This window comes from Colobus angolensis, unplaced genomic scaffold, assembly GCF_000951035.1.
Source record: "Colobus angolensis palliatus isolate OR3802 unplaced genomic scaffold, Cang.pa_1.0 Scaffold102, whole genome shotgun sequence".
NCBI lineage: Eukaryota > Metazoa > Chordata > Mammalia > Primates > Cercopithecidae > Colobus > Colobus angolensis.
This window is the reverse complement of record NW_012111142.1, coordinates 6,731,976-6,751,861: the sequence shown is the minus strand read 5'-3', so window position 1 is coordinate 6,751,861 and position 19,886 is coordinate 6,731,976. Positions and strand designations below refer to the sequence as shown.

Here is a 19,886-nt window from a genome sequence, read left to right as displayed (position 1 = left end):
TCAAAGTGGGGCAGAGGTTTACACATGGTCACTAAGAGAGTGAGCAGAATTTAATGTAATTTCATGAGAATGCTGTGTTTGCATGTATTGTCTCCCTTTTTCTACTGGATTTTTGGCTCCAGGAAAAGATGCAATAAGCGAGGCATGAGCCTAGACATGCAGACTTTTGGCAGGAGTTGTTGTGCTAGTTCAGAAACTGGTGTAAAAACTTTAAAGGGGGTGGGAGAAGATCATCAGGTTTCTGCTGACTTGGGATCATCAGAAAGTCAACTGTTCTCAGCATGCAGCACTGAACTGAAGGAATGTGTAGGACCATGTGGGTACTGCAGAGAATTCTATGTCTCCAGGAGGAAAAGAAGCTTACAGACCATTAAGTACAATTTTCTTATTTTGCAAATGAGCAAAGTGAGGCTCAGAGAGGTGAAATGACTTTCACATGGTCATAAAGCTAGGGAGAGGCAGACCCAGGATTCAAATCCAGTCCTTATGAGCCAGAAAGGCTCTGCTTCAGTCACTAGAGCACCAAACACTTGGGTTCAGTCTCTGGTTCTGCTGCTTTCAAGCTATGTGTCTTTAGCAAGTTGTTTGACATCTCTGAGCATCAGCCACCTTGTCTATAAAATGAGGTCAGTGGTCTATACTCAGAGTGTTGCTGTGAGAATTAAATATGACTATCACACAGGTGGAGGTGTCTGGTACATAGCAGCTATTCATTCTGTGCTAGAGCCTCCCACCCCACCCTGAAGCCTTGGAAATATTTCTTTGAGACAAGGGAGAGAGGGAGTTATCACTGGTTATTTTATATATAAAGGTGTCAGTTAGGAAGTCAGTGTGTGAAAATGCCTGGTGTTCTGAAGAAAAAAGAAGAAACACAGTGTTTCTGGAGCACAGGTGTAAGCAGGAGTCCATGGGGCTGGGGAACTACTAATGGGCAGAGCCTGGTGGAGCGTTTTGTTGTTGTTTGCCACGTGAAGTAGCTTACACTTCATCCTCTATGTGAAGGAAAACCACAACATGTCTTAACCCAGAAGAATACCTGGATTTGCATGTTTTAAAGTGCCCCATAAAGAGTGTGTGTCTAGGTGAGAGCAGATATCAGGGAGCTATTAAGAAACTCTTGTAATTGTCCAGGAGAGAGGCAGTAGGGCCTGAACTGGGGCAGAAGCAGTTAATGTGGCCTAGATGGCAGAGACAGGGTTTGGAAATCTAGATCAATAGGGTTTGGAAACTACCTTAATGTAGAGGGTAAGAAAGAGGAAAATATTTACAATGATTCCGTCTTCAGGCACTAAAACATAAAAACTTCTATAGACCAAAGCTACGATAAACAAAGTGAGAAAGACAAGAGACGGATGGAGAAAAGTATTTGCTACATATATGAAAGACAATAGACTATATATAAGTATTAACTAAGAATGTCTATAAGAAAAAGATTTTTAAAAGTCTAACAGAAGAAAACTGATATAAACAAATAAGTCCAGAAGAAGAAATATAAAGGGGCAGTAAACTTTGGAAAAGAAGCCCAATATCACTAGTAATCAGAAAAATAAAACACTGAGCTATCACTTCATATATATCATATTGGCACATACTTAAAAATCTAATAATACCAAAAGTTGATGAGCATATGAAACAGTGAGAACACTCAGACATTGCTGGTATAAATCTAAACTGTTACATCATCACGTTGGAGAACATTTGGGCATTATTCAGCAAATTTGATGATAGGTATACTCTGTATCTCAGCAATTTTACATTTAAGTATATATTCTGGATAAGCTCTGCATATATTCACAGAGAATATGCGGACAAAACCCAAGTGCCTATCAATGGAGAAATGCATTGCAGTATATTCATCTCATGTAATACTTATAACAGTTAAAAATAAGTGAGTTGGGATGTTCTGGTTTTAGTTAAAATGGAATGAGCACACTCTAATCTGTCTCTCTTACTATTGACAACTGAAGAGCCTGGAGAGAATACGTAAGGAACTATCTGAGGACTCTGACAAATAAACAATAACAGGTGGGTTGGGAAGGGAAATAAAAACTAAAAGCACAACTGATACAGAGGTGTTATTAGTCAGCATTCTCAAGAGAAAACCAATAGGATGTATATATACACGTATTGTTTTCTCTATGTGTGTATATATACACACACATATAAAGATATATGTACATATATACACACATAGAGATGTATCTAGCTATAGATATCTATATATAGATAGATATCTATATATATATCGAGAGAGATTTATTGTAAGAAATTCGATCATATGATTATAGAGGCTAAAAAGTCTCAAGATCTTCAGTCAGCGAGCTGGAGGCCTAGGACAGCTGGTGGTGTAGTTCCATTCTGAATCTGAAGGTCTGAGAACCAGGAGAGCCACTGGTATAAAATCAGTCTACAAGCTGGCAGCCTCAAGACCTAGGAAGAGCTGATGCCTCAAGTTTGAAGGAAGGAAAAAAAACAATGTCCCAGCTCAAAGTCAGTCAGGCAGGAAGCGCTCCCTCTTACTCATGGGAAGGTCAGTCTTTTTGTTCTATTCAGGACTTCAACTGATGTTTGGATGATACCCATACACGCTGGGGAGGGCCATCTGCGTACTCAGTCTATCAATCTAAATATTAATCTCATTCACAAAAAACCTTGTAGACACACCCAAAATACTGTTTGATCAAATGTTTGGGTACCCCAATGCCCAGTTAAATTGACACATAAAATCAACCATCACTGGAGGGTTAAGCCTCTTGAGGTTTTCTCCCCCTGCTGTATCTCCTAGCTTAAACCCTAGGCAGCCTGGATCTCTGAACTGCACAGTAAACATGGACAGTAAAAACATCAAGACGAACTCTCTCTTTCTGGCTGGAAGACTGGAAAGGTGGGCTCTTCAGGACAAAGACTGTAGGGGTTCTTCCATTTCATTTTATTCTTTTTATTCTCCTAGCTTGGTGCTAAAGCCAGCCTTAGTCATGAACTATACTCCTGCAGTGGTGGTGGCAACAGTGGTTTCTTAATAAAAAGTGTAAGAGAAAATTCTTCCCTCTGACCAAAAGAACTGGGAAAAGAGACTTCTGTGGTCTAAAGACTATGAAGGGTTCTCCATTATTTTGTTCCTCCTTTTACTAACTGCTTCATTCTCAAAGTGGACACAGTTGTGAAAAATGTCTGACAGCACAGGAGGCTCAAACCCTGGCACACCAGGAAAATGCAGCACACCAGGAAAATGCAAACCTGCATATGGAAGAGTGGGGAAATCATAGCAAAGAGGGAGGTGGAAAAAGTGGTCTACTAAATATGGGTATGAAATCCTGTGCTCACTCCCAGGATTCATGTACAAGGAACTGACCCAAAACAGTATAATGAAGGTTTTGAGACTGAACTACAATGTAGACCATCTCCTAGGTCCCAGACCAGCCCCTGGATAGTGTCCACATGGGGCATACCCTAATAGCACTGCAAAGACTTTGAAAATGAAGCTAGCATTAGAACCTCAGCCCACAAAAGGTAAGGTGGGAGTTGTAGTATGAGCCTAACTCTTTTAATTGCTTTAAAAAAAATCAACATTCTTCATAGAATCTTTTTCTTTTTTTTTTGAAATAGAGTCTCACTGCAACACCCACACTGGAGTGCAATGGAATGATCACAGCTCACTCCAGCCTCAACTTTCCTAGGCTCAGGTGCTTCTCCCATCTCAGCCTCCCAAATAACTGGGACAAAAGGTACACACCACTATGCCTGATAAATTTTTTGTATTTTTTGTAAAGACAGGGTTTTGCCACATTTCCCAGGCTGGTCTCAAATTCCTGGGCTCAACTGACCCACACATCTTGGCCTCCCAAAGTGCTGAGATTACAGGCAAGCCACCACACCCAGCCTCTTCAAAGAATCTTAACAGGATCCAGAGAATTATAACATAATTCAAATGTCTAAGATATAATTCAAAATTAGTCAATACACAAATAACAAAAAATCAAGAAAATCTCATCAACTCTCAAAGGAAAAAGACAATCAACCAATCAACAGACACCAATTGACCCAGATGCTGATGGTGGAATAAACAAAGACTTTAAGAAACTATTATACACACACACATACACACACACACACGCACACACAATTATAATTAAGCTCCATGAATTGGGAAATATTAGTGAATAGTGAAACAAATGAAAAGATGGGCATTTTCAGCAAAGAAAATAGAAGCTATTGAAAAAAATGAAAATTTTATAATGAAAAAATACAATGATAGAAATAAAATAATTCACTGAAGGAGATCGGTAACACAATGGAGACAGAGTCAGTGAACTTGAAGATGAGGAATTAGTCTGGCCATCTTTTCCTGTAAATATTTACTATATTACAGATAGTAAATATTTCAGAATTGAATGACTACAAACTATGTTGTAACTCCTCAGCTCTGCAACTATAGCATGAAAACAGCCGTAGATGGTATGTAAATTAATGGAAATAGCTGTTTCAACAAATCTTTATTTCATGAACAGGCAAGCTAGATCTGTCCTGTGAACCAAGGTTTTCTGACCACTGAGATAGATCAATGGAAGCTGTCTAATCTGAAAAATGCAGAAAAGTAACCAAAAAACAATAAACAGTCTCAGGGACAAGTGAACTAATACCAAAAGATGTAACATTCATGCCATTGGAGTGAAAAGACAGAATGATAGAAAAGAGAAGAAAGAGATTAGTATTAGGAAAATATTTGAAGAAATCACGGCTAAAACTTCTCAGATTTGGGGGAATTCATGTGGAGGTCAGAGTGGAAGCAGGCGTGAGTGGTCCAGCAGAAGAAAACATGGCTGTCAAAGTGTTTGAGTCTGTAGGCAAGTTTGGCCTGGCCTTAGCTGTTACAGGAGGTGTGGTGAACTCTGCCTTATATAATGTGGATGCTGGGCAAAGAGCTGTCATCTTTGACCGATTCCATGGAGTACAGGACACTGTGGTGGGGGAAGGGACTCACTTTCTCATCCTATGGGTACAGAAACCAATTACCTTTGACTGCCATTCTCGACCATGTAATGTGCCAGTCATCACTGGTAGCAAAGATTTACAGAATGTCAACATCACACTGTGCATCCCCTTCCAGCCCGTCGCTAGCCAGCTTCCTCACATCTTCACCAGCACTGGAGAGAACTATAATGAGCACATGCTGCTGTCCATCACGATCAAGATACTCAAGTCAGTGGTGGTTCGCTTTGATGCTGGTGAACTAATCACCCAGAGAGAGCTGGTCTCCAAGCAGATGAGCAACGACCTTATGGAGCAAACAGCCACCTTTGGGCTCATCCTAGACGATGTGTCCTTGACAGATCTGACCTTCGGGAAGGAGTTCACAGAAGCGGTGGAAGCCAAACAGGTGGCTCAGCAGGAAGCAGACAGGGCCAGATTTATGGTGGAAAAGGCTGGGCAGCAGGAAAAGGCAGCCATCGTCTCTGCTGAGGGTGAGTCCAAGGCAGCTGAGCTGATTGCCAACTCACTGGCCCCCAGACGGCCTGATTGAGCTGCGCAAGCTGTAAGCTGCGGAGGACATCATGTACCAGCTCTCACGCTCTCATAACATCACCTACCTGCCGGCAGGGCCGTCTGTGCTCCTCCAGTTGCCCCAGTGAGGGCTCACCTTGCCTGCACCTCCGCAGGCTGACTGGGCCACAGCCCTGATGATATTTAACATTGCCTTCCTTCTGCCCCCACCCCAGAAATCACTATGAAATTTCATGATTGGCTTAAAGTGATGGAAAATCACTTCAGATCTCAGATTTGATGAAGGCCATAGATTTACAGTTTTAAAAAGCTCAAGAAACCACAAACAAGATAAATTCAAAGTAAAATACACCAAGACATATGATGAAACCGAATACAATGAAAAACATCTTGAAAGAAACCAGAAAACATTGGGGAACAATGACTGCATATTTCTCATCAGAAACCATGGAGACCAGAAAACAGTGGAACAACATTTTTGAAAGCCTATGAGAAAAGAGCTGCAAACCCAGAATTCTGTATCTAGTGAAAATGTCCTTCAGGAGCAAAGACAAAATTAACATATTTTCAGATAAAGGAAAACCAACAAAATGTGCTACTAGTAGACCTGCTCTAAAATAAATGCTAAAGGAAGTTCTTCACATGGAGAGGAAATGATAAAAACAACAAAAATACTTGGACTTTAGGAATGAAGAAAGCACAAGATAAAAAGAGAAGAGATGTAATTTACCAATATCTGGAACAAAACAAGAGGCTATCACCACAGAACTCACAGATTTTAAAGGATAATTGACATACTGTAAATGACTCATAAATTTGACAGCTTAGATAAAATGGTCCGTTTTCTTAAAACACACAAACTACCAAAACTCACTTCATGAAGAGATATGTGACCTACATAGTCCTATATTTACTAAAGAAATTGAGTTTATAGTTAAAGACTTTCCAATGAAGGAAAGTTTGGGCCTTCACTGGTGAACTGCACCAAACATTAAAGGAAAAAATAACATCAATTGTATACAATCTTTCAAAAAATAGAGAAAAAGGAACATTCCCAACTCCTTTTATGTGACCAGCATTATCCTGATACTCAAACCAGACACAGCACAATAAAATAAAAGAAAATTAAACAAAATATTAACAAATCAAATCCAGTAGTACACGAAAAGGATAACAGCTCACAACCAAGTGGGATTAATACAAAGAATGCAAGGTGATTCATCATTGAAAAAAATCAAAGACTGTAATCCATCCTATTAACAGAATAAAGAAAAACTACGTGATAATAGATGCAGAAAAAGCAATATCCATCCATGGCAGACTCAGGAAACTAGAAAGAGTAGGGATCTTCCTTAACATGGTAAATGGCAACTACAAAATACAGAGTACATAATTCTACATGAATAAATCTCAAAGATAAAATGTTGACCAATCTCAAAGATAAAATGTTGCTGGATATTTATAGTATGATATCATTTATATAAAGTTTTACTATATGCAAAATTATTACAATTGTTATGGATAAAGTATAAACGTTTGCAAGGGAATAGCAAACATTAAAATCAGAATAGTGGCCACATCTGGGGAGTGATAGAAGGGAATAGGATTGGAGATTGACACACAAGGAGCCGCAGCTTTATAGTAATGTTTGAACTCTTCTTAAAATATCTGAATCAAATAAGACAAAATGATAAGATTTGAAGAGTGAAATGAAAGAGACATGACCATTCATTACATTGTCTGTATTTTCCTGCATAGTGAATATTTTATAGTTTTTTATTTTTATTTATTTATGTATTTATTTATTTTTGAGAAGGAGTCTCACTCTGTCACCCAGGCTGGAGTGCAGTGGCGCAGTCTTGGCTCATTGCAACCCTCTGCCTCCTGGGTTCAAATGATTCTCCTGCCTCAGACTCCAGAGTAGCTGGGATTACAGGCATGCACCACCATGCCTGGCTAATTTTTGTATTTTTAGTAGAGACAAGGTTTTGCCATGTTGGCAGGCTGGTCTTGAACTCCTGACCTCAGGTGATCTGCCTGCCTCGGCCCCCTAAAATTCTAGGATTACAGGCATGAGCCACCTTGCCCAGCAAGTTTTTAAAATATATAAGTACTATATATTTAAAATATATGAACACTCTGATAAAAGCATCCTCAGGATCTTATGGAAGCACAAAGCCTAGGGGCAGAGGGAAGAATGTCTTGGAGGGCTTCCCGCAGGTGATGCTAGTAATTCTTAAACACCACATGCCAGGTAATGCTCTAACTTCCAGAAGTAGTAGTTTACTTATTTTATATAACAACCCTATGAAGCTTGCACACCTGTCCTTAGCTAGAGATAAATTGAAACCCAGAGAGGTTAAATAACTTGCTCCAAGTCAGAAAGGTAGAAATGAGGAGTTGGGATGAAAACCAGGCAGCCTAGTCCCAAATCTTGAGCTGGTCAACCACACGAACAATCCGCTGCAATGCTTTACTTTACAGCAATTACTCTGCTTGCTGTGTGGACAACAGTGTAGACTCAGGCAAGGCTGAAGGCAGGGCTATAGTGGGCTCTTTTTGCTTATTGATTTCCTTACTAAATTCTATTTTTTTTTTTTTTTGAGACGGAGTCTTGACCTGTTGCCCAGGCTGGAGTGCAATGGTAGGATATTGGCTCACTGCAACCTCTGTCTCCTGGGTTCAAGCGATTCTCCTACCTCAGCCTCCCAAGTAGCTGGGATTACAGGCTGGTGCCACCATGTCCTGCTAATCTTTGATCTTTGTATTTTTAGTAGAGGAAGGGTTTCGCCATGTTGGTCAGGCTGGTCTCGAATGCCTGACCTCAGGTGATCTGCCCCCTTCAGCCTACCACAGTGCTGGGATTACAGACATGAGCTACCGCGCCCAGCCTCCCTACTGAAATCTTACATATTCTTAATGCAAACCTTTGTGTATTTTATATATTTAGCAACTACTTTCCCCATTCACACCTCATCTTTTCTCTTTGTTTATGGTGGCTTTTGTACATAGAAGTTTTTACTTCCCTCTGGAAAATGGAACCTGATTCAGAGGTGAAAGAGAGGAAAATTCAGGAGAGGTTATAAAAGCGGCAGAAATGGTGAGGTTTGGTGAACCTTCTCACCTCCTTGTTCGCAAAGTAGGCTGGCTAAGCAGCAAGAACCCTTAATTCTCTCTGCCCTGTGCATGACTACATTTGTCTTCTGTAGTTTTTGAAGGCAGACTCACGTTTGGCTTGGCATTTCCCACGACACCTACACAGCACCTGAGGGCCTGGAAGACTGGTTTACTCCACACCTAGAAGCCAAGGACTGGTAGTTTGAGACATGATGCTCACTACTGCGGATCATGGGAAATGAGGAAAATACTGGCAATGAAGTGGGGTTCTTACAAAGCTCAGTTTATTCAGTTGAATAAACTTTCTTTTATCATGCGTGTGTGTGTGTGTGTGTGTGTGTTTGTGTGTTTTCCCAAAGGGTATGTGGTTAAAATTTCTTTTTATGCAGGGACAGTGACATTAGATCATAAATTAATTGATTTCCAATGTTCTCATTTTGCCAAATAAAAAGTTGGCAACACTCTATCAATGCCTCGAAGTTATTTTTATATTTTTCTGCTCAGTTAAATTAAAAAAAAAAGTATTTGAGAATAACTGTCATAGACAAAAGAGCTTTTAAGTCTCAAAAACATGTGTTTTCAGTTGGGTCACGTATATTAGTTCTATGACCAGAATGCAAGTTACTGAACTTTGGTGAATATTGGTTTCTTCACTAAAATGGGATAATTACACCCACCTTAGGGAGATTGTAAGGATCAAATGAGAGACTATCAGTAAGGGGCTCAGTTTCATGCGTGGTTCACTTCTGGTTTATTTTGCTGCCCTCTCCCTTCCTGGCAGGCATGGACTAGATTTTACTTGCATGCTCTGACAATCATCCAGTTTAGATCTGGATCATAGTAGGTGCTCGAAAAATAGTCTGTTCACCATGAGATACCATGTCACAGTCATTAGAATAGAATAACTACCATTAAAAAAAAGAACAACAACAGAAAATAACAAATGTTAATGAAGATGTAGAGAAATTGGAACTCTTGTGCCTCAATGGTGGAAATGTGACATTGTGCAATTACACAACAAAACAGTATGGCAGTTTATTAAAAAATATAGGATTACCATATGATTCAACAATACCACTTCTGGGTGTATACCCCAAAGAAATGAGAGTAGGGACTTGAAGAGATATTTGTACACCCACATGCGTAGAAACATTATTTATCATGGAAAAAGGGTGGAAGCTACTCAAGTGTCCATTAACAGATGAACGGATAAACAAAATGTGGCCTATACATACAATGAAATATTATTCAGCCTTCCTTAAAAAGGAAGGAAATTCGGAGATATGTCACAGCATGGATGAACCTTGAGGACATCATATTAAGTAAAATAAGCCAGATACAAAGGGGGCAAATACTGTATAATTCCACTCCTATGAGGAACCTAGAGTAGTCAAGTTCATAGAAACAGGAAGTAGAATGGTGGTTGTGAGGAGCTGGGGAAAAGGAGAAATGGAGAGTTATTGTTTAATGAGTATGGAGTTTCAGTTTTGGAAGATGAAGAATGTTCTGGGGATGGATGGTGATGATGGTTGCACAACAGTGTGAATGAACTTAAAGCCACTGAATTGCACACCTAAACATGGTTAACATGGTAAGTTTTATGTTATGTCTATTTTTCCACAATTAAAAGTGAAAATTTTAAATTTAACAAAAATGTTTAATTATCTGTTAAATAAAAGAGCTAATGAACGAATGAGGAGGATAGAGCCAAGAGGATGCCTAAGGCAAGAAATTCCAAGCAAGGAAAGAGTAAGTGTGTTTGCTCAGCCAAAACAAGCTAAGGGGTTTGCTTACCTGCTGTAGGTGAGAGAGGGGGATGGTGGAGGAAATGAGGGCTGAGGTGTTGCCAGGGGGCAGATAATGCAGGGCTGTACAGGATTTTGCCTTTTATCTTAATTGAATATTATGGAATGTGATGGGAGGAAACAGGTAAGAGAGTACATGAGTCAATGGAAGTAAGGAAGGAGTACTAGAAGTCCAGAAGTGTGTCCAGATGCTGAGGGCCTGGAGCAGAGGTTCTGTGTCCTCCACTCCCCAAGCACACACCTGCTCTCAGGACTGAGATGACCCCTAGAACATCCCAGAACCCTGGATTCTCTGATCAGACCCCTCCACCCCGGCATGCCCTGAGGATGATTTTGCCTGAACAGGGGAACATGTGTGTCTTCCCCAGTGATGGCTGGGGCTCTGGCACAAATGCAGATCATTACTCTTGGTTTCTAATGTGGGAGGAGGAAGTGTGAAGGGTGGAGGAGGTGTTTCTTTTATCACACAATTAGATTAGAAACTGGCTGGCCGCTCAGGGCAGGGATCCACCCAAACTAGGCCTACGGGAGTGTTGTCCTGCTGAGTGGCCCCATCTCACTCTGGCAGGACTTAATGTTTTTGGACCTGACTTCTTTGCTATTCAAATTCTTGAAAAAAGGCATATAGTGTGCTTCACATGAAAACTCAAACCAGATTCCAAAAACTCACTTTGAGTCCTCGTATCATGCATGTACTCATTCACTAACTCACTCACTCATCCAACATTTACTGAGCACCTACTATGTGCCAAATACTATGCCAGGCATTGGGAATACACACATAGACTCTATTCTTGAGTTGCTCACAGAATCAATGGTGGAATAAAACGTTGAATTATACTACAGTGAGTTAAGTGCTATGACGAAATGGTAATAAAAAATAAAACTAAGTTAGTCAATATCTATTCTTATTACATACTTACTATATGCTAGACATTGCTTTAATTGATTTGTATACATGGACTTATTTCTTCCCTAGGCAAACCCTATGTGATGGACACTATTATCAGCCCACTTTATAGATGATGATAATTACATACCAACATTATTAAGTGGCAAGCGCACAATGCAGCTAGGAACTAGGGCAACCAGGAATAGCCCCGCTTGTAACTCTCTGCTGCTTCTAGAGGTACGGGGACATAGAGAAGGATTGGTTAGGTATGTTTCGCAGAGAAGGCAATGACTGGCCTAACTGTTGCAGGATGAGAAGTTGGCCAATCAGAGGAAGATAGGGGCAGAGGATTGGTGAGAATTTTCACCCAGCAAATTTTCACCCGTCGAGTTTCAAACAGAACTGTTAGTGGAAAGCAGGGAAGCATGACAGGGCATGTGCATTCCAGAGAACGCCAGAAGGGGAGAGGCAGGAGATAAGCTGAGAGATAGGGCCTGGGTCAGAATGCCTAGTGAGAGGGGAACTCATTTCTTTAGGCACTGGAGTCCAATGTGCTGTTTTTCTACCTGAAGTGATGTGATCACAGTCACCACTTTAGGATTTTTGCAGGAGATTTATTCATGATTTGGATGGACTAACACTAGCCAATATGTGAATCACAATAAATTCTCTCTGACTGACCTGGTGATTCTCCATTTCTACCCCCTTTCCATCCAGATCTGTTCTCTGGTCTGCACTGTGCCATAGGGAGGTTAATGCCCCTGATTGTCTCGGGGGTCTCCTTTGCCCCCTATCTTCCAGCTGGGTTTAGCCAGTGGTAGGCATCAGCAAGAGATTAAAGGGTGGGAGGAGAAAGAGGTTGGGAATTTCCTCCAGTTCTTTCCCTGCTTCTGTGCCAGGGTCTGTCAGTGGTCGGGTTCCTCTGCAACCATAGCTCCTGCCAGCAGCCCCTCTTCTATGGCTTCAGCAACATCTCGCCCTCCTCCTGTCCTTGCAGATTCAGGATAGTAATGGTTCCCCAGTGCTGCAAGTCTCTGAGTGCTACAACATCTCTTATTTGTTTCCTTAGCTCTGTCCCTATCCCTATAAATGGTTGTCCCTTCATCAAATCCCACTTCCAAGTCCGTGCTGCATTAGCCTTCTTTTTCTTTTTTTTTTTTTTTGAGACGGAGTCTCGCTCTGTCGCCCAGGCTGGAGTGCAGTGGCCGGACCTCAGCTCACTGCAAGCTCCGCCTCCCGGGTTCACGCCATTCTCCTGCCTCAGCCTCCCGAGTAGCTGGGACTACAGGCGCCCGCCACCTCGCCCGGCTAGTTTTTTTTGTATTTTTTAGTAGAGACGGGGTTTCACCATGTTAGCCAGGATGGTCTCGATCTCCTGACCTCGTGATCCGCCCGTCTCGGCCTCCCAAAGTGCTGGGATTACAGGCTTGAGCCACCGCGCCCGGCCAGCCTTCTTTTTCTTGATGATAACTAGTCATGCTGAGAATTTACCTAGTACCGATTACCATTTATTGAGTACCTACTGTGTACTTGGGGCTTCAAATGCATTTTTTTTCCGTTTAATTTTCACCACAGCTCCACGAGTTATGGACCATTTATATCTATTTCAGGAATCCTGAAAACAAGACAGGCATACATTTAACATAGATGTTAAGTAACTTGCCCAAAATTATAGAAGCCTTTTGAGCCTTTTGTCCAGAATCACACAATTAGTCAGGAGCAAAGTTAACCTTCAAACCCAGGTCTCTGGACTCTAAAACTCATCCTCTTTCCACTGCTCTGGGGTTACTGAGTCAATCCCTATAAATGCTTAATTTGTCAGACTCTGGAAAGCCAGTAAGGGTAGCAGTAGTAAAATCTCTAGGGGAAGAGGGGCTGGGATATTCTGTGGAGGCTATAGGTCTTCTTGAGGAATCTTTAAGTAAAAGTTCCAGAACTTTGCCATTCCTGCATTGATGGAAAACACAATGGCAGGTGATTCCCCAAAATATCCCTTGCTTTGCAATGTGCAGTTTCTCTGTGGAGGAGATCTTAGCCCTTATTGAGTTCAGAAAGAAGAAGAAACTCACCCCTCCAAGACCCACAGCAGAAAGCATAAGGGCTTATTTATAGAGAAGAATTTTATATTCTAAAAAATCACTTGTGGGCTTCTGCACCAAAGCGTAGGAAAAAGCATGCGTTGGTTGCCAAGGGTCAAGGGAAACCACCTTGTTTTCTTGACAGCGCTGTGGCTGAAACTGCCCTTCCCAAAAACAATACGTGGGGGGAAGAAAGGCAAAACCAGTGGGAGGCTTGCAAATGCTGTGGTTTGCTTTTTATTTTTTATTTTTTCCAGTGTCTTTGGGGCTGAAAAAAAAAAGTGGAATGAATTCTACAACTAGTCTAAAATGCAGTGCTTCTTGCACTGGGAGCTCCGGGGGCTGCCCTCACATGACTCATGTCTTCCCCGACTCGCCTCAGACCTCTCATCCAGGCCCACCTGTCAAGAATAGTAACAACAACACAGCAGTGATGCTGCCTTCACCTCCACCGTAGACTGCAGCGGCTCTTAGTGTTTCCTAAAACCCTTTCAGAATCTAACAAAATTGGCTGCCTTGATCCTAAGCGCTAGGCTCCTTACTCTTAGGATTTTATCTCATCTGAACCATAACCTTTTGGAGACATCATTGTTATGCTTATTTGACAGATGAGGAAAGCCAGGCTCAGATGATTAAACACCATGCCCCAAATCACACAGCAAGGAAACAAGCTGAGATGTGAAGTTGGTGGTCTTATGCTTCAGAACAGTTCTGGGAATTCACGTTGTCTTCTTGTTTTCCAGAGGAGGAAAACAAAGTAAAGATAGGTGGAGAGGATGCTACAGACCAGGGCTCAGGGTGTCCCAGGCGGTGCCATCTCCAAGCACATGGCTCTGTTTCCTGAGGCTGTGACTTATGACGGTGCCAGACCATCAGCTAGACAAACCGTCACCCACTGGGCCACTCCAGCCAATTGTGAACCTTTGGCTTCAGACCCAAACATGTGTCCACATTGGCTCAGATATATCCACAGCCTTGCCTTGTAATGCCATTGGGCCCTCTGTATATTTTAAAAGCAGAGGCCTCAGACCTCCAAAAGGCCAAGGGTTGCTTCTCGAATCTGACCTAAAAGGGCCTAACCTCAAGGACAGATCTGAATTCACCTGACATTCAGCCCCAGGAGGAATCACAGAGAAAATGCTCTTACCTGGAACACCTCTACACAGACTATTGCTGTGCTGTGTGCTGCTTGCATTGAACAATGTCATTCACCAGCTGTGTGTCCCCAGGCAAGGTACTGAACCTCTCTGAGCCTCACTTTCTTCAGAGGACCAGTTTAGGTTTTCACAGTCAGGAATTCATTCCTTCTAAAAACCCATGCTAAGGAGACATGGCAAGGTGTTCTGGGCCTACAGAAATATGGGCAGAACTGGGTCAGAAGAGGAAAATAGATACTAAAGCTCTAAACCTGCCCACCAAGGTTCACAGTTTATTTTAAATTGGAGCCGTTTTGTGTCATTGCAAAGGAGGGTGAATATGTTTACAGTTGTAAAATTCTGCTCTTCTTTCACAGAATTTCAGAGTAGATGGGTTGGTACAAGCAATCTTGTCTGACCACCTCCACATGGTAGAGACATTAAGGCCAGGAAAGGGAAGCCCTGGCTTGATACTTCACAAGAGTTTGAACCCAGACACAGTGCTCTTTCCAATAAGGGTCACTGCCAATCTAAAGAATTCTCTCATCTACGTATGGGACTAGGAACCTCTAACTCATAGCACTTTTCTGAGGATAATAAGAACAAAGGGATAGGAAAATGTTTTGTACACAAATCCAATACATGTCTGACAAGAGGTATTATTAATTTCAAATAGTCATGTGATGCTTCTTCAGTGATGCTAAAGAAGGGACCTGTGGCAGGGCTTCTAGGAAGTATGGCTCAAACGTCCAAGTGTGCTTTAATACGTCTTTAGTAAGTATACTGACATTATTTAGAAGTTTAATCAATGTTGAAGATAGAGAATATCTGATGTGTTTGTCAAAATGAGTGCCTGCATGTTGAAAGATATGGTTTACCAAGAGTCCCCAACCTGTATGCATATAGAAACCTGGAGATTAAAGCCTGAAAGTGGGTGTTAGGAATTAAAATCTACCTCCTTCATTATGTTGATGGCTTTTTTTTTTTTTTTTTTGAGACAGAGTTTTGCTCTTGTTGCCCAGGCTGGAGTGCAGTGGTGCATCTCGGCTCACTGCAACCTCCACCTCCCTGGTTCAAGCAATTCTCCTGCCTCAGCTTGCTGAGAAGCTGGGATTATAGGCATGTGCCACCATGCCTGACTAATTTTGTGTTTTTAGTAGAGACAGAGTTTCTCCATGTTGGTCAGGCTGGTCTTGAACTCCCGACCTCAGGTGATCTGCCTGATTTGGCCTCCCACAGTGTTGGGATTATAGGTGTGAGCCACCATGCCCAGGCGACTTTTTTTTTTTTTTTTTAATTTAACTGCAGGGATGGACTTCATATTTTCTTTAAACCTCGGGTGAGCCCGTCCAAAACTATATCTTCAAGTCTGATCTAGCCTGTGGGCCACCTCTACTATTGTAGGTGTTCATGTTGTGTAGTGTCGTTTCTCTGCACCAGTGGCATCTTCTTTCCTTTGTGCAATGGACACCATGACCATGTTACCATGACTTAGCCCTGAGACCAGGGTGGCAGGCCAAAGATGTTGGAGGGCAGAAAGAACACACACCTGTCTGGTAGATTAAGGTTGGATCTCAGCTCTGCCTGCCATCTACTAGCCGAGCAAGGGACATAATCTCTCTGATCAAGCCTCGGTTTCCGCATTTGTAAACATATAATACTCACCACCCAAGGTTGTGGTAAGAAATAAATGAGATGACAGGTATGAAAGGTTCAGCCCATAGAAGATGTTCAAGTATGGTAGCTTCCTTCTACTTGTTACAAATCCTACCTACTATTCAAAACTCGATGCAGGCTGCAGCCCCTCCAGCCTTCTCTGACCTCTTCAGCTCATGGGACACTTTCTCTTCTGAATTTCAATTTGTCCTCCATGGCTTGTGAATTAGTAAACAATCCTTGGCATTAGCAACTTTTCATGTGTATGTGGGATACATTGCCACAATTTGGTCATCAGCTCCCTAAAGGCACTTTTCTCCTTCTCATGAGCTTAATTCCTTATCTTTTACTGTTGAGTAGGTGTTGCCTTGTGTGAAATTTTCTCATAACAACCATGTAAGGGAGAGGGTACCATGAACTGGACACTCTAATGAGGCAACTGGCTCACAAAGTTAAATAGCTGGAAAGAAATCAGTAAACATATAGTGTTCACGGTCACCAAGCAGACCAAGCAAGATAGTGTGAATGATCAAACTTAATCCCACTTCCACTTCCCTAAAAATAATGCAAAGTGTAATTTTCTGAGGTAAAGTGCTGTTGCTGAAAAATGTTCCCCTAAGATATCAAGTCCTCATCCCTGAAAGCTGTCATTATTTCCTTAAATGGAAAAAGGTGTGATTAAGTCAAGGCGCTTGAGTTAGTGAGATTATTTTGGATAGTCCAGATGGGTCCTAAATGCAATCACAAGTGCCCTTTTGAGAGAGAGGCAGAGGGAGATTTAACACAGACAGAAAAGAAGGCAATGTGTGGAAAGAAGCAGAGAGGGAGATTACACTGCTTCAAAGCAGCCATGGGTGCTGCATCAGCTACAGAGATGCTACGCTGCTGGCTGGGAAGATGGAGGAAGGGGCCATGACCCAAGGAATACAAGGAATGTATCTCTAGACACTGGAAAAGGCAAGAAAATGGAGTCTCCCCAGGATCCTCTGCAGAGAGTGCAGCCCTGCCAACACCTTGATTTCAGCTCAGGGACACTGATTTCAGACCTGTGACCTCCAGAACTGTAAGAGAATAAACGTGTGTTGTTGTGAGCCACCAAGTTTGTGGTAAGGAAACTATGACATCAAGGGAGGGGAAAAATAGCAGAAATAAAGAAATAAGAATGAGGCGTGGAACTAATGTGGGGGATTTGAAATAGCCCTGCAGAAAATCTCCACAGACCTAAGTGCTTGTCTCAGTAATTTCACCAACTGGCTATTTCATCTTGAGCAGATCACTTCAGCTCTGTAAGCCAGAATCTCCTCCTCTCTAAGACAGGATAAAAACCCACCCGTCATATGTAGAGGCTCCATAAAGGGCAGCTGCTCTTACACTAGTACTAAAGAATGACAGGCTGGGCGCGGTGAGGCAAGCCTGTAATCCCAGCACTTTGGGAGGCCGAGACGGTTGATCACGAGGTCAGGAGATCGAGACCATCCTGGTCTACACGGTGAAACTCCGTCTCTACTAAAAAATACAAAAAACTAGCCGGGCGAGGTGGCGGGCGCCTGTAGTCCCAGCTACTCGGGAGGCTGAGGCAGGAGAATGGCGTAAACCCGGGAGGCGGAGCTTGCAGTGAGCCGAGATCGCGCCACTGCACTCCAGCCTGGGCGACAGAGCAAGACTCCGTCTCAAAAAAAAAAAAGACAAAACACGGCCAGGTGGCGGAGGTGGGTTCTAACTCTCCTTTTGTGGAACGCAATAGCTGAACCAATGTGACCCACTGATGAAATTCAATAGGAACCCTCTATACTCACTTTACAAGGAGAGAAAGAAGTGAAAAGATAGAGTTGTATTAATTTTATGTTTTGCCCTCATACTTTTTCACCCCTATACTTTCATTTAGGTCTTTGGTTTTTGCCCATCCCAGACACCTGTTAAGATGGCATGTGACTTAGCACAAAATTATACATTTAGTCATTTCAAATTTAAAAAAGAAAATATTATGCCTATCGGTGATATTCTGCAGGGACCACCAAGACCCCAAGACTCTTCACATGAACCCATCTTTGAGCCACTGCTAGAACCTAGCTGACACTCTGAGATGGTTCTGCCACCTACTAGCTGGGTGAGCTTCGGGAAGATCCTTGTCTGCTCTCTGACTCAGTTACTTTGTAAAATGGGAATACCACCTTCCTCAAAGGATGCTTTTGTGGAAAGGTTAAAATAATACAGGAAAGCACTTAGCATGGGCATACATAGTCAGTGCTCATTAATTAGTAGTTTCTTAGCACTATTATTGTTATTATTGTTACTCAGCTCTCAGGGAACCTAATTAACTGTAGAAAAATTTCATGTCCTGTATTTTTGAACCAGTTAGCTTCTGTAGGCAGGAACCTTGTGTTACTCAAACAGCAGAGCTTAGTGATTAAGAGAAATGAAGGTAGAGGCCGTAGTTTGCATTCTATTCCCACCATTTACTGTGTGGTACTGTGTGCTACTGAGTCAATCATGTAAACTCTGATGCTCCGCTTCCTCATCTGTGATATCAAATGATAATGGTATTTATCTCATGTTATGCGGAGTATATAAGACAGTGCTTTTAAAGCTGGCATACGCAGGTAGTAGGCACTCAGTCAATATTCAATGAATTAAATTCCCTCGCTTGAATTTCCATTTAAAAATAGAGAAAAAAAAAAAAGTCTGAAGATCTGAAGCAAAGAACGTTATTGGGCTCTTCACCACATGTGAAAACTGCAACTTGGTGCCCAACCTCCATCTTCATTTTATGAGGTGCAGGGTTTTCAGTTACTCTCGGTGTTTCTAGGAGGTTGACTTCAGGAAACTGTACCTGTCTCTCCCAGAAACCTGAGGTGTTTGCCTGGAGAAAAATCCCTTAGCCAAGAGACCGTTATGACCTTTCACAGGCAAATTTACTTACAGCCTAGGGCGGGAAGAGGTCTAGGGAGCTCCCCTTCCAAGGGCACTGGGCTGTGGGAATTTCCTCCAGGGCCTTCCTGGGCCGGCCCTGGCCACGCCTCACTGAGCTCCTTGCAGTTTCTGTCAGCGCTGAAACTGCTGTGGAAAGTTCAGCTTGAGAAGAGGGAACTGGGGTGTTTTGCTTTTCTTCTTTCTTTTTGAAAGTCGAACAACTGTAAGACTTGATTTAGATAACTTAACCCAAACCAAATGCTTTTCTGATGGGTGACCACCCCGAGGAGCAACCAGGCAGGGCACTTTGACTCTCTGAGGACACTGACACTGGCAGGAGCCAGATCTCTCCAGAAATCAAATGGCGCAGGTTCACACGCCACCAGGGACTGCTGGAATGTTGCTTTGTTTTTGACTCTGAATTTACAGTCTCACTCCTCCTTCCCCGCCCCCTGGAACGCGATTTATTATTGTGCAGACCTAGTGGCTTTTCTCCAACTTTATTTCTTTTTTCAGAAATAAACAAGGGTTTTACAGCTCCATAACCTCTCCAAAGTTTGTTTGTTCTTCCCTCTGTACAGTGTGGGCCATGTTCGTTCCCTGGGAAAGTCTATTCCCTAATTATTTTCACATTTCGACAGCTTTTGTTTCTTCTTTCTGTGAGGTTTACGAAAACGCTGATGGTAGATTTGCTTCAGGCTAACATGTACCGAAAACAATTTCTCCTAGGCACATGGGAGCCTCAGTGGCTGGGGACCATGTTGCTATTCCTTATTGTGTACAATGCCAG

The 19,886-nt window shown here is 42.2% G+C and overlaps 1 protein-coding gene across 1 annotated transcript; it reads left to right on the top strand.

Moving 5' to 3' along the window:
- The first annotated feature begins 4,816 nt into the window (after positions 1-4,816).
- LOC105511181 (prohibitin-like) lies at positions 4,817-5,630 on the top strand. The gene is made up of 2 exons (XM_011941295.1): positions 4,817-5,233; positions 5,580-5,630. The coding sequence occupies exons 1-2, from the start codon at positions 4,817-4,819 to the stop codon at positions 5,628-5,630; spliced, it is 468 nt and encodes a 155-aa protein (XP_011796685.1).
- Positions 5,631-19,886: the final 14,256 nt, after the last annotated feature.

Bases quoted from the DNA above. Each gene is read 5' to 3' on its own strand.
- LOC105511181 (XM_011941295.1), top strand. From the start codon at position 4,817: ATGGCTGTCAAAGTGTTTGAGTCTGTAGGCAAGTTTGGCCTGGCCTTA. The intron at 5,234-5,579 runs ATCACCCAGAGA...CGCTCTCATAAC, and splicing joins GCTTTGATGCTGGTGAACTA to ATCACCTACCTGCCGGCAGG.